Source organism: Sinocyclocheilus anshuiensis, unplaced genomic scaffold, assembly GCF_001515605.1.
Source record: "Sinocyclocheilus anshuiensis isolate Anshui unplaced genomic scaffold, SAMN03320099.WGS_v1.1 scaffold1924, whole genome shotgun sequence".
In the NCBI taxonomy this organism is placed as follows: Eukaryota; Metazoa; Chordata; class Actinopteri; order Cypriniformes; family Cyprinidae; genus Sinocyclocheilus; species Sinocyclocheilus anshuiensis.
This window is the reverse complement of record NW_015558721.1, coordinates 370,074-383,410: the sequence shown is the minus strand read 5'-3', so window position 1 is coordinate 383,410 and position 13,337 is coordinate 370,074. Positions and strand designations below refer to the sequence as shown.

Sequence of the window (13,337 nt, the reverse complement as noted above, 5' to 3'; positions counted from 1 at the left end):
TCACACAAAAGTATTTTCTGAAAATGTCACTTTAGAGGCTCTATAGACTTCTCTCACTAAAATCAGAGATTTAAGAAATTAGTTAATTTGTTATGACTTCTTACAGTACCTCACAGTATAATGTTCACTGTACAACATGCTCATCATTCCAGGAAGTGATTCAACGCCGCCTCCTGTCAACAAGATGTACCCTCAAAACAGATTTGAGGGTATCCCACAACAGCAAAGGTGAACCGACATCCTTTAAGCTTCAATATGGCAAATGAAACAGCCAGAACAAAACTGATTCAGAATTAAATTCACACAAGCAAGTAAAAATCTTTTGCATTTTTTATATAGCAATTCTGAACTATTTTTGAACTAATTCTAGAACTATTTGTAGAACTATATTTGCATTAGAAAGGTCAGTAAACTTTAGACTGCAAATTTAAACATGGCCTTTTGTGTTTCATTTGAATATGTCCATGTAATTTTTTCATTTTGTTTGGGCATGCAAATCAGTTCCATTTTATACAGTATGGCTGGTTTTACTAAGCATGTAAATACGATATTATCGGACATTGCTTTGAGGCTTACATGTGTTCCATATTTCTAGTTTCAACACCACAAAGCCCACACTTGGTCCACGGGTCCTTCCCAAACTACCTCAGAAGGGTAGGTGACATGCTTTCTTCTTTTGAATATTGCTGTGGTACATCTGTATGGTGAAATAAAATAAACTCCATTAAGAAATTCATTTAGTTATTTATGAATAATCACAAGTGAATAGTTATTTGCATTCACATATGTATAATTTAGTTTGCATTAAGCTGACAGTGTATCTTTTCCTACCCACTATTACAGTACAGTTAGATGTATTACTTAAAGAGAAACATTTTCAAATGAAATTTCACATCACAAAATATACCCTATAAACTGCCAGTGGCAGTGATGAGGAGTAACTTCATTAAAAGATGCAACAAACAAAATAATTTATTCCAAGTATTTCAGCAAAAACTATTCTTGAAATTTTTACAGTGCAAAAAAGAGACATTTTTTTCTTTTGTCATTTGCTATTTATTTATACTTTTTGGAAACCCTATTTTCTAGTGTGCTCTACTGGCATTTTAAACCTAACCCAACATCTTGTTAGTGAGGGAAATATTTCCTCATATTTGTCTTCCAAAATTGTCTAGAACTATATAAAAAATTAGACAGAAAACATACAACTAATCTACTAACATTTTTTTTTTTTCCAATAGTTTCTCTGCGAAAGATAGATACCATCCATCACCCATCTATGGACAAAACCAACCAGCCTCCTGAACCTGTCCTGTTCCAGAAGGTTCTGCAGAGTTCAGATACTCCACAGAAAGTTCAGTTAGTCGATAGACCTCAACCTGGAGATATACCTCCTAAACCACAGCCTTCAGAATTACCCCCTAAACCAGGAGAACTGCCTCCAAAGCCTCAGCTATCTGACCTTCCCCCTAAACCCCAGCTAGGTGATCTACCCCCTAAACCTCAGCTGAAAGATCTCCCGCCCAAACCTCAACTGACAGACATCTCCCCACCCAAACCTGCAACCACTGAGGTCCTCCACAAACCTCCTCCTGGAGAAGTGGCTCCCAAGCCCCAACCACCAGATACTCCAACAATCATCCAACAAGCTGAACTGTCTCCTCAACCTGTCCAGTCTAGTGAAGACACCAATGGAAGCCCAACATCTGCACAAGACACACCTGTACCGTTGCCCAGGAAAATAAATCCGGTAAGGATTTGGTCACCGATGCTTTGGAAAAATGCATTGAAGTATGTAACAAGCTGCTTTCAACAAACTCGCTTACATTATTTGTTTTGCTTTCTATCAGATAAAGAGTAAAATGCGGAGGGTGAAGACTATCTACGATTGTCAGGCAGATAATGATGATGAGCTTACTTTCGTTGAGGGTGAGGTCATTGTAGTAACCGGGGAAGAAGATCAGGAGTGGTGGGTAAGTGTAACAACACCAAATTTTCAAGCATGTGCACCACAGCATGAGACTGAAGAAGCAAAAATTCTAGACTCGCGCGAGGCCCTGTGCGGTCGCACACTTTGCATAGCCCTTGGAACGATTCCACCTATAGTACATAAACAAATAGGCTCCTTGGAATAAAACCAAGAGTCACACAGTGTCGTTTAAAGATGAAATACTGATAAACCATGGTTAAAGCAGAATTGTTTCCAGGCCATTGAATTAAATTTAACTGGTAATCTGGCATTCCTTTTCAGAAATGCAGTAGTTCATCATCAGTTATTCCTTTCTTGATTTAGACTGGCATTTAGAGCCACATTCTGATTGCAACTGTTCTTTTTTTGTCTTCAGATCGGGCACATCGAAGGGCAGCCAGAGAGGAAAGGTGTATTTCCCATGTCTTTTGTTCATATCTTGTCTGACTGACACGCAACTAACTGTTGGTCCTCTGCCTCCATCTGTGGGATGCACTTGAATTAACTGCTGAATCAACAATGCAAGGTTTAGGAAGATGGAATCACAATGAAACACATCATCACCTTACCATCATCAGAGACAGAGTGTAAATAAAATATATAACTTTAACGCTGTTATCCGTACCATTTTATACAGCCTACCGCACAGTGGCTAGACTGCACCCACTTAAAAGACCAGCACTTTCCCTCCACTATTACTGATACTGTATCTCTGTATATAAGATTGTACATAAATGTGTGTGTGTGTGTTTCACACAAGGATGAGTGTCTGATTTTGTGTAAATGTAGAAACTTGTGTTGGTCTGAAAAGTAAATGTGTGAACTTGTAATCTACCTGCCAGTAAGTTACAGCTGGGGCCAGTTTTGTTCAAATAAGTTGAAGTATTAATGTGGCCATCATTGCTATCATCTATAGCAGGGACAGACAGGAGCCGACTTCTCTGCCTGTTGGAATAACTGGACTCGTAAGTTTCCTGAACATAGGTTTTCAGTTTTGACCATTTCCTAATACACCACTAAAGCATGTCTGAGAGTGAAATGTTAATTTGTTTGGTATTCCCTGTTCTTGCTACTCAATGTAAAAATGATTAACCCATGCAATGCATACACCATTACCTGTGGCCTTTCACAGGTTGTTCCTATGTAATCCCATAACAGTGTTTGTTTTATCCAAGTAATTCTACTACAGTCATATTGAAGGACAGTGCTCTGTAATACAGCGGTGTTCCACAAAAAGGTTACCATTCATTATCTTTAATATTGTTTTTCTGAGAGGTCTTGGATACTTGAAATACTTTTGAAATATGGAAGTTGTTAACTTGGTTCATAGATGTTGTATTTTCAAGTGATAGATATGTACTGTATTGTAATTTGAATCTACGCTTTGTCCATGCTTCCAGTAACCCCATGTTAGATCTCAAAAGAAAAAAAAAGAAAAATAATTAGCCATTCAAATTCCTAATGAAGGACTATGAGCACTAGTTTCCAGCGTGAGATTTGGTCAGTCTTGCATTCATTTATGGTTGTATCTTGTCAGAATTCTGACTATTTTTGGTAGAGCGGATCCCCGAGAATTTAGAGCATGGTATCAAGTCTAGTTCAAAAGGAAGCGCAGTTGAAGTTTGAATAATTTCATCCCCATTGGAATTGGACAGTCACCCCTCTTGTTGCATTTACCAAGTAATCAGTGTTGAGGTGACAGTATAGCGGTCCGATGTGCTAGATGTCTCTTTTTGACTGCAGATTCTGAGGATAGTGTCCACTGTCTAAACCTGTTCCTCACCATTCCATTATCAATAAAATGGTTTCATGTGAAACAGGACTCAGTCTCTTATGCATCAAGTCCACTGTCAAGTTACAACTAATTCAACCTGTAAGAAACTCAACAGCAGCTGCCACAAGTGGACTCAAGACCACACATGCAACGACTCGAGTGAAAACTGAAATTTATTTGCAGTCCAGCAACATACAACTCAATGCTTCTCTACAGTCATGCCAAACCTCAGATTGGGCCCCAGAGTCAGTTCAAACAACCCAATACACCAGCAACGCATTTAAAAGCGGCTTCACTTTAAGGCAAAATAAAGTGTGGTTCCATAAAACGATACAAAAATGCTCAACTTAAAGAGAACCTTTTGGTTCACATACCAGACTGCTGGTAGATAAAGTATTATAAAAAGGGACAAATGAGCAACTCATTTTGATACAGCAGGTTTTTGTGATGTCTTTTTAGCTTGGTCCACCTTCTCCACAGACTTGATGACTCCAACAGCAACTGTCTGTTTTAAGTCCCTTACAGCAAATCGACCTAAAAAAAAAAAAAAAAAAAAAAAAAAAAAAAAAAAAAAAAAAAAACCCCCACACACACTCCTTTAAAACCTGCTTCTTTCAGCAGTATTTTGACTATTTAAATCCAGTACTTTACCCAGAGGTGGATAATGAAAGAAGCTCTCCACACATAAGGGTTTGTTTGGGACGAGTTTGACTGTAGCACCATCTCCCGACATCAGGTACTGGGGCCAGTCCTCCAGTTTCTTCCCCGAACGCCGATCAAGCTTCTCCCTCAGCTCAGCAAAACGACAGGAAACATGAGTTGTGTGGCAGTCTAGTACAGGAGAGTAGCCAACCTTGATTTTGCCTGGGTGATTCAGCATTATGATCTGTTGAAATACGCAAGTCAGCTACCAGTTCGTCAGCCAGAGTTCAAACATTGGCAAAGCAAAGCTGCTGTACCTGAGCAATAAAACTACTGACATCGGATGGTGGGTCCTGCTGTGCGTTACCTGCTACATCACCTCTCCGAAGGTTCTTTACGGATACATTTTTAATGTTGAAGCCCACATTGTGGCCAGGGAGGGCAGTCTGAAGCCCCTGGTGATGCATCTCAATTGACTTGACCTCAGCAGTCAACTTCGCTGGGGAGAAGGTCAGAACCATTCCAGGCTTTAAGACACCGGTTTCAATCTTACCCACAGGGACTGTGCCAACACCTGGGGAGGGGGGACCCAGTTTAGACAGTCACAGTAAATGTCAAGAGTGCTCAACAAGGGGTCTTATACTTTGTCAAATCAAGACCTTGCCCACTTGGTAGTTTTACCCACCACCAATCTTGTAGACATCTTGTAGGGGAAGGCGCAGTGGTTTGCTCGCATTGCGCACCGGAGGAAGTAGGGAATCAAGCACCTCCAACAAAGTTCGGCCATTTGAGTGGCCTTCTTTCCTCTTGAGCTTCCACCCTTTGAACCACTGCATCTGAAACAAGTAATCGAGGTCAGCAGATAAAGTCAGGGGTGCCCAATACTGTTCCAGGAAAATCTACCTTCCTGCAAAGTTTAGCTCCAATCCTGATCAAACAACTGAAACAGCCAACGAACATCTTCAGGAGCACTTGATAGTTACAGACAGGAGTGTTGGAGCTGAACGCTACAGGTCGATAGGTCTACATGAACAGGATTGCCTTATATATATTCATGGCAAGGGTGTTGAGAATGGCATTACCTTCTGTGATGGGGCAATCATGTTCTCACCATTCCAACCCGAAACCGGTATGAAAGGTACAGCACCAATCTCAAAGCCAATCTTCTTGATGAACACAGAAACATTCTTCACCACCTCATCATAACGTTTCTGGCTGAATGGCGGCTCAGTGAGGTCAATTTTATTGACACAGACCATGAGCTGTTTGACCCCAAGGGTGTAAGCCAGCAAAGCATGCTCTCTTGTCTGACCATTGCGAGAAATCCCTGCCTCAAATTCACCCTTTGCAGCAGAGACAATTAGTAGAGCAGCATCAGCCTAAGAAAAAGAAAGATCACCATTTAGGTCAACTTTATTTTATATGAAGTACCAGAAAAGAAAACCCAGAAACAAGAGCTCAACTCAAGAAGCATTAACACCTGAGAAGTCCCTGTGATCATGTTCTTAATGAAGTCACGATGACCAGGTGCATCAATTATAGTAAAGGTGTATTTCTGAGTATTGAATTTCAGCAGGGAAATATCAATTGTAATGCCACGTTCCCTCTCTGCTTTCAGTTTGTCCAGAACCCAGGCATACTTGAAGGAACTCTTTCCTATCTTAAATTAAAAAGAAAATAAATAATAACAACATTCATAAAAGGTTATTAAATTTAATACTAACCTGGTTTGTAGCCTTCTCATACTTCTCAATTGTTCTATGGTCAATTCCTCCACATTTGTAGATGAGTTGACCAGTGGTTGTGGATTTACCACTCTCTACGTGGCCAATTATGACCAGGTTGATATTGATTCTTTCTTTGTTTCTGTTTTACACAGCAAATACTACAAAAAAAAAAAAAAAAAAAAAAAAAATTTAGTACCCAAACAGTCATAAAAAGGAATTCAAGTTAATACTAACCTGGGTTGCAGCCTTCTCATATTTCTCAATTGTTCTATGGTCAATTCCTCCACATTTGTAGACCAGGTGGCCAGTGGTTGTGGATTTGCCACTGTCTACATGGCCAATTATGACCAGGTTGATATGGATCCTTTCTTTGCCCATATTTGCTGATAGTTTAGTTAATTACCTGTTTTACACACCAAATACAACACACCTTATGATTTTCAAACCACAGTGAGCCTAGTTAACAAAGGGAACACTTAAGTATGGGTGCTGGTGATTGAGCCCTGGTGTGATCAATAAAGGCTTGAACTGCATTGCTGCAATAATGACCACGCCCACAATGAATTAGAATAGGCTAGCTATTGTTATATAATATGCACTCCTGTATGGAAACAAAAATCTGAAAATTTCTGCATAACACAGATATCAAAGTAAATTTATTTTTATCTCCTTAAACCCGCAGCGTTTAGTTTTTTTTTTTTGTTTTTTTTGACGGAAGTGACCGCTCAAATTCGAATCTAAAATGAGGGCACCAGTCATATGGCTAATACCAAGGACAATAGAATATAACATCCATGTTTTGTATTAGTTACAACCTATAGCCAGCTGAAGAAAGTAACAACGGCCCTTTTGTACTTAAACTAATTTACGAAGTTTAGGCATATGTACAGGAAGTAGACAAATGTTGGATAATTATATACAAATTTCAAGTATCATTTCACGTGGCAAAGACAGATTTCAGAAAAAAAACAACTTTTGATGTTATTAAACAGTGTGTCGTCATTAGTAACTTGCATTAGTTGCATTTGCACAGGTTTACATAACAGGAATGAGTTTATCAGTCAGGTGTGTCTCTTATGCGCAACATCATAAATTGACCGGCAGGGGGCGCGCTGAATAATTCATTATTTTCAGTTATATTATAACAAATCATCGCATGTCTAATGCACACGCGACTAAATATTTAAAGTAGTATACATGCTTTTCTTATTAAATGATAATGCTTGGAGCTTGATTTACGGCGTTTGGTTAAAATAAATGCGAGAAGCACATGACGTTTTATTAACCCGGAAATAACAGTCGGTAAAACAGCTGAGTGAGAGAGAGAGAGCGAGAGAGGCTCAGATCCAGAGAGGTAACGTAGAGAGAAGAGAGATCTAAAGCCTTCTCCCTGGAGCTTATAGCGTGCTACCTGGACTCCATACGTGTTTTTCAGCGCTTCACAATCAAAGGTGCGTTTTCATTCCTCTCTTATGTTTTTATGCTGCATGTACTGGGCTTTATTGTGTATATTCATAACTCTGAATGCATTAGTGCTGTAGTACAGCATGTAACTGAGCGGTGTGCTTTCAGCACGATGGCACCAGTGGCCATCCGTTGTTTAAAAGGGTATAGACAGGAACGGATGAAAAATGAGTGCGTGACAGTTTTAAAATGCATTTATGGGTGAAAAAAGTAAAGCAGCTATGTGTCATGCAATGCAATGCAATGCAGTGCAACTTCTGCCATGCTTTGTGCAACATTGGTAAGACCTGCTATGATTGTACAGTTTTCATAAGCAAGAATGTTCCCATGGTCATGGAAAACCTGGAAATAGCAGGCTGTTTTTGAGTTTGTTATTTAAAGTCGGAGGATATTATTTGTATCTCAAAAGCACATGGACATTTAGATACACTTCTTGTAGACATACTCAGCTCTACAGTATTTCATGGAAATTAATTGGTCAAAGGTATGGGAACATTAAGTCCAGCTGATGCCTCTGCTTAGATCCTAAGTGGGTATTGAACTCTAGTGTTGAAAGTGTAGTGCACTAAATGTCCAATGTGACTAGGTGTATTTTATCTGTAAAGTTTAATGAAAGTACTTGTAAAACATTTTCTGGTTCAAACGTCCTTACATACCAGTAAACCTGTGTTTGATTATGACCATGTGCATCTTATGGTTTTTCCTAATTAAAATCATTGATGTGACGTATGCATTTATTAGTATGCAAACCAAAATAGCATTTGCAGTAGTAATGTCAGGTTCTGCAATAATAATATCATGCAATTTATACTTTTATCTCCCTTATTTTCAAAGTATTTTCCTCCAAAAAGTCATATTAATGTGAGATTATCGAGTATTGGTGTGGCATAGAGCACTGGACTGTGTGGTTTGTACCCATAGCTCATCCCTGCACATATCAGATCAACCATGAGCCCTGATGAATACAGTATCTTTACTATATAAACCTCCTCATATATAAGGCTGCTATTTCCGATCGTATACCATTGGATAAACCTCTTTCATCACAATCATTCATGTGCAGATACTCTTCACACTGTTCGATTAACATCTTATCACCTCTCTTTCCCTTTCCTTTTATGGTATGTAGGTGAGGCTTGAAGTCAAGCATAGCATACAGGAAGACTCTGATCTGGTGGTTTCTGACACTTTGTTGTGTGTCAGCACCGTAGCCTGTTTTAAGTCATGGCCAGATTGAGATGGGTTTTTAATGTGGAAGCCTGTTTGTATGTGTAGTTGGATGTTGCCCGATGGGACTGCATTTAGATCATTGTAGTGCATCAGGGGGTAAATTGAATGGATCATTGTTTATGTAAGTTTGATGAAAATATGGAGGCAGTGTACTGTGTGCAGAATGGTAAAAAATGTTTAACTTGTAAAACACATTGGACTGTGGCAGGCATTGCACGCATTGCTTTTCCTGCATGTCAGGCCATGAGGGGTAAACACTGTGCCTCTGCTTGTTTAACGGACATATGTTTGTCGTAAATAAAGGTACTTGTAATCCACTTTTGTGAGGTATCTGACGTGCAAGTGGTAGGTGTGTGCAGCAGTGTTTGTTTGTTTAAGAGAGGACTGCCTTAGTAAGCATTTATATTAATGGTATACAACTTTATTTAACAGTCCACAATTGAAATTAAAGGTGCTTTGGATGAATTGTGACCTGAACTGTGTTGAGTGGTTGGGTTTTTAAACTAGTCAAGAGCTTATGAACATCTCTCTGTGTTCTTGACTCATGGCTATCAGCCGTAATATTTGTGTGGTGCATATTTCATTGTGTTATCTGCAGGTTAGCTGATAGGACACTTCATCTTTTGTCAATAGAAAGAAAGCCTTGCATTTGGGGCAAAAGTGGAATTTCCTCAGAGAAAATTAGTTGAGGAAAGTAAATCATTTATTTTATTTTATTATTATTATTATTTTTGGAAAGTTCATAAATTGTTATTCATTGTTAGAGACACCAAGAAATTGTTTGACAAGTTCAGTTTTCTTTCCTGTGTTGACACATTTCCTATTGAAACAGGAAGTTGGATTGATACATATCAAAAGGTTGGTCACTTTTTAAAATATCCAGTAGTTTGTTACAGCCATACAACACCAAATTAAGGTGCTTCCTTTGCAATTCATTTATGGTTGAGAAAGGAATTATATAATAAAATACAAGCATGAGAATAACCAAAGTCATACTGATATAACGTGATTTGCTACTTGAATTGCAGAGGCATTTGGTTCTATAATTTATCATTTGTGTAATCATGTGAGACTGAAGACTGGAGTTATGGCTGTTGAAAATTCAGCTTTGCCATCACAGGAATTAATTACATTTTAAAATGTATTCAAATTGGGGAAAATTGTAGTTGACTATTACTGTGTTATTATTTTTACTATATTACTGTTTGTTTTTATGTTTGATCAAATAAATGCAACAAGAAAGTTATTTAAAAAAAATAAATAAATAAATCTTACTGCTACCAAACTTTAATGTCGGTAGTGTACCTGAGTATGCTCTAGATAGATGTCCTCGAAACTTAACAGATGTGCACCTACAGCCACTGTACTCCAGTTTTTATTTCATGAGCCATAGGCCACAGTGTGCATCCATTGTTGTAATTAGCACTTTCTGCTAATCTCTTCATCCCAGTAAGAATGTTAGTTCTGGGGAAATGTTTTGTGTATTTGGAAGTTAGTGACAGATTGGAGCTGTAAAACTTTAAACAAGAATGCAGTGTACAAATCGGTGATGGTATTCTTTGTTTCCTTAAGATAACTCCCCAGAGCATTCGTTCACTTAAACATCAATTTAAGCAATTTTATAATATGGCAGAAATGTTCATAGGATGTTTAGTTAGTATCCAAGCCATTGCAAAATGTATAGCAGAAGAAGAGTGCTGTCGACATTATATGCCTGTTGTTCTCAGAATGACAATCTGTAGAATTTGCCTGAAATGAAATGAAAGACATAAGGAAGTTTATTGTACTAAATTTAAAAATGCTAATCTTCACTCTGAACTAGCTCACTAAACTTCCTGTTTCTCTTCCGTTTGCCCTTTACCCCGTAAGATTTCTGTCCAAGTGGAAATGTACCTTGTGTTTCTAATAAGTGTGATTGTTTTGCAGAAATTGCAGACAATTTTTTTTAATTTTAATAATGTTGAAGGTTGAATGTTTTTTTGCGTTATGATATTAACCATTGTGTGTAGTTAAGCCTCAAGAGCACATGTCCTAATTCATTTTTTTTAACCTCACAACCCTCTACACACACCTTGGCAATATAATCGCCATTGGCTTACGGTACGTCAAATACAGGTGCGCTGCGTGCTACATACTGCTCATCCATTGAGTACATGACATGATCCATTGAGCGCATCCAAATAGTACAGATCGCTTGACGGAGAGCGAAACTCTCAAGCGCTCAGTCAGCGTGTTTATCTTGAAATAGAGTGAAAATCTGTGTTGAACGCCTCTCACACACATACTGGCGTGTAAAATCTAAGAATTTATTAGCCAATGGCTAATATTAGCCATTATTTAGTCGCCCAGGGTAAGATTTAGTCGCATATGCGAGTGATTTACTCGCAATGTAGAGGGTTGCCTCAGGTGGTCTATGTACTCTGTCTTGCAGCAGCATGTAATGTTGTACTTTCTTAATGTCATGTCTCCACATGTCAACCATTTGAGCTGAGCAGTGTGATTTTTCACTTGATTTCCACTTCAGGATTGTAACATTTCAATTGTTAAGTGTTAAATAGAACTGAAAACATACACCACTTTGACACACACATTTGGTACTTGAAACCATGTGCTTGAAAGGAAATGAAGAAGGAAAAAAATATATGTTCCCACCTACTCTTATGTTTTAAGGAGGGGCAAACTTTGCTCATGGTCATTATAGTTAACTAATACTAAAATTAAAACCATAAAAAGAAAACCAAACAATCAAAATTATTAATTATTAGTAATAAAATAAACATTAAAGAAGAAAACACAAATCCACTTTCTTGTTACTTTAATCACACAAATTAGTCTTATTTAGTCTTCAAAATTTGGGATATTATTAACATGTAGATGGGTGCAAAAAGAACATACAAATTCCTAAATTAAACTTTGTTCTCTTAAAGACATCAAATTTAAAGAAATAAATTTGTCCTTATTAAACCAATAATTTATAACCTTTTAATGTATCTGGCCTAATTGTGTGTAGTCTAAGAAAATTGTCTGTAGTCTTAGATAGTTTTCATTATATTTCATTAAAATTTAGCAATTTCCTCCATATCTAAAATGTAATATTTCTTTCTGCTGATCTATTAAAATCTGAATGGCTGTAAAAAAAATGTTATAACTAATTTTCACAAGCCAACCAAATCCCAGTGGACACAATTAAGCCTTGCCCTATTGTTTCACTTAGAAATATGTTATGTTTTGTAAGTTAAATGTGCTCCAGATGCCATTTCATGTCATTATAGATAATGATAACTTGTAAAGGCCAGACCTGCTGAAATTAGATTGCAATTCTGTTATTTCTTTTGTTCAGCAGCGATGAGCCCATTTCTAGCTTTTGCTTCAACTGTCACTTTGACACTCTACATATATTGTGTGCCCACTGCGTCCCCTCCCTCTTGTTTCCATGGTGAGGATAGCTGAACATGGTAACCGGCACAGATGACTTGGCAACAGTTGGGAAGGAAACCCAACAGTATCCATCTGTTGCCTTTAACATGCCAGTCTTCAGTGAAGCAGAAGAGTTATACTAGACTCTCTGCTCTCAGTCAGAAAGCATGAGGGACATGTTTTAAATAGAGCTGACTATAAGCAGCATAGATGGCTAATTCTAGTGAGGTCATGCTGTCACTAAGTGAGAATTTGGTTGGTTTTGGTGATGTCTGAGGTGTGTGTTCACGGGGCTAAAGAGGATATGAGTCAAGCATGTTTTTGCCTCATTAGTCAGCTCATGACTCTTCATGCTTGAGATTTGGGCTGATTTTAGATGGTCCACCCCAGGGCTCCACATTTCCCTGTTTTGCCCAAAAGAAAAGGTTTTCTAATATGTGGTAAGCCATCTTCTTCGATTTTGCCATCTACGTGTGAGTTTGTAGAAGATACTTATTCTTATTTAAAATTGTTTCAAGTTTTTCCACAAGTAATAAAAGTATGAAAAAAGTAAACAAGTTTCACCCAAAAGTTTTTGTCATATTTCTGCTGCCACTGAAAAACAACTGTAAACTGTTGTCTGTTTTAGGGTTTGCTGGTGTGTTTCATGATCTTCCTCAGTCTGCAGCTGTAAAAGGAAAATATAATATACTTCAGTAAAGCAATGGGCTGAGTCTGACCAAATGCACATTAGATCATTGACACCAGCTAAAATATAACTTTTCAGGAAATAACAAACCTTTGGTTCATTTCAAAATGTACTAATACATAAATCACAAGTTCAATCTGTTAAATTTATTTAATGCACAATGAACAAACATGAATGATCAAGTGTTTGTATTAAATAACATTTAATTCAACATTCAACATTAATGAATGTTGTAAAAATATATTGTTCACTCACTGCAAGATGTTACTAGATCGAACTCATGTTAGATAACATGAAGTCATTGTACAGTAAAGTCTATACAGGAGATAAAATTTGACTGTACTTTTATTTAATCCATAAATATTAATTTTAAAGGGCTTTTAAAACCTGCTAGAGATATTCAGCCAAGAATTACAACTAACTACC

General features: G+C 37.7%; 3 protein-coding genes across 7 annotated transcripts in view; 2 read left to right on the top strand and 1 right to left on the bottom strand.

Moving 5' to 3' along the window:
* Window positions 1-3,786, top strand: part of LOC107681460 (arf-GAP with SH3 domain, ANK repeat and PH domain-containing protein 1-like) — a 109,870-nt gene extending 106,084 nt beyond the window's left edge. For all 5 annotated transcript variants that reach the window (XM_016477766.1, XM_016477763.1, XM_016477765.1 and 2 more), the window contains 5 exons: window positions 153-228; window positions 596-654; window positions 1,242-1,750; window positions 1,851-1,973; window positions 2,346-3,786. In XM_016477766.1, coding sequence (XP_016333252.1) covers window positions 153-228; window positions 596-654; window positions 1,242-1,750; window positions 1,851-1,973; window positions 2,346-2,420 — 842 coding nt within the window. In that variant the 3' untranslated portion in view covers window positions 2,421-3,786. The remainder of the gene's footprint in view (window positions 1-152; window positions 229-595; window positions 655-1,241; window positions 1,751-1,850; window positions 1,974-2,345) is intronic.
* Window positions 3,787-3,898: 112 nt separating this feature from the next.
* Window positions 3,899-6,573, bottom strand: LOC107681461 (elongation factor 1-alpha-like). The gene is made up of 7 exons (XM_016477767.1): window positions 6,347-6,573; window positions 5,866-6,045; window positions 5,468-5,764; window positions 5,071-5,221; window positions 4,703-4,959; window positions 4,395-4,629; window positions 3,899-4,277 (listed from the first exon to the last, which is right to left on the bottom strand). The coding sequence occupies exons 1-7, from the start codon at window positions 6,488-6,490 to the stop codon at window positions 4,165-4,167; spliced, it is 1,377 nt and encodes a 458-aa protein (XP_016333253.1). The 5' UTR covers window positions 6,491-6,573; the 3' UTR covers window positions 3,899-4,164.
* A 213-nt stretch (window positions 6,574-6,786) lies between these two features.
* Window positions 6,787-13,337, top strand: part of LOC107681462 (protein FAM49B-like) — a 91,061-nt gene continuing 84,510 nt past the window's right edge. The window contains exon 1 of the mRNA XM_016477768.1: window positions 6,787-7,563. The gene's annotated coding sequence lies outside the window, so the exon portion shown is untranslated. The remainder of the gene's footprint in view (window positions 7,564-13,337) is intronic.

Coding starts and splice junctions, on each gene's coding strand:
- LOC107681461 (XM_016477767.1), bottom strand. CDS start 6,490: ATGGGCAAAGAAAGGATCCATATCAACCTGGTCATAATTGGCCATGTA. Junction 6,046..6,346: donor ATGAGAAGGCTGCAACCCAG/GTTAGTATTAAC, acceptor TTTTAATTTAAG/ATAGGAAAGAGTTCCTTCAA. Junction 4,278..4,394: donor CTTTCATTATCCACCTCTGG/GTAAAGTACTGG, acceptor TTTTTTTTTTAG/GTCGATTTGCTGTAAGGGAC.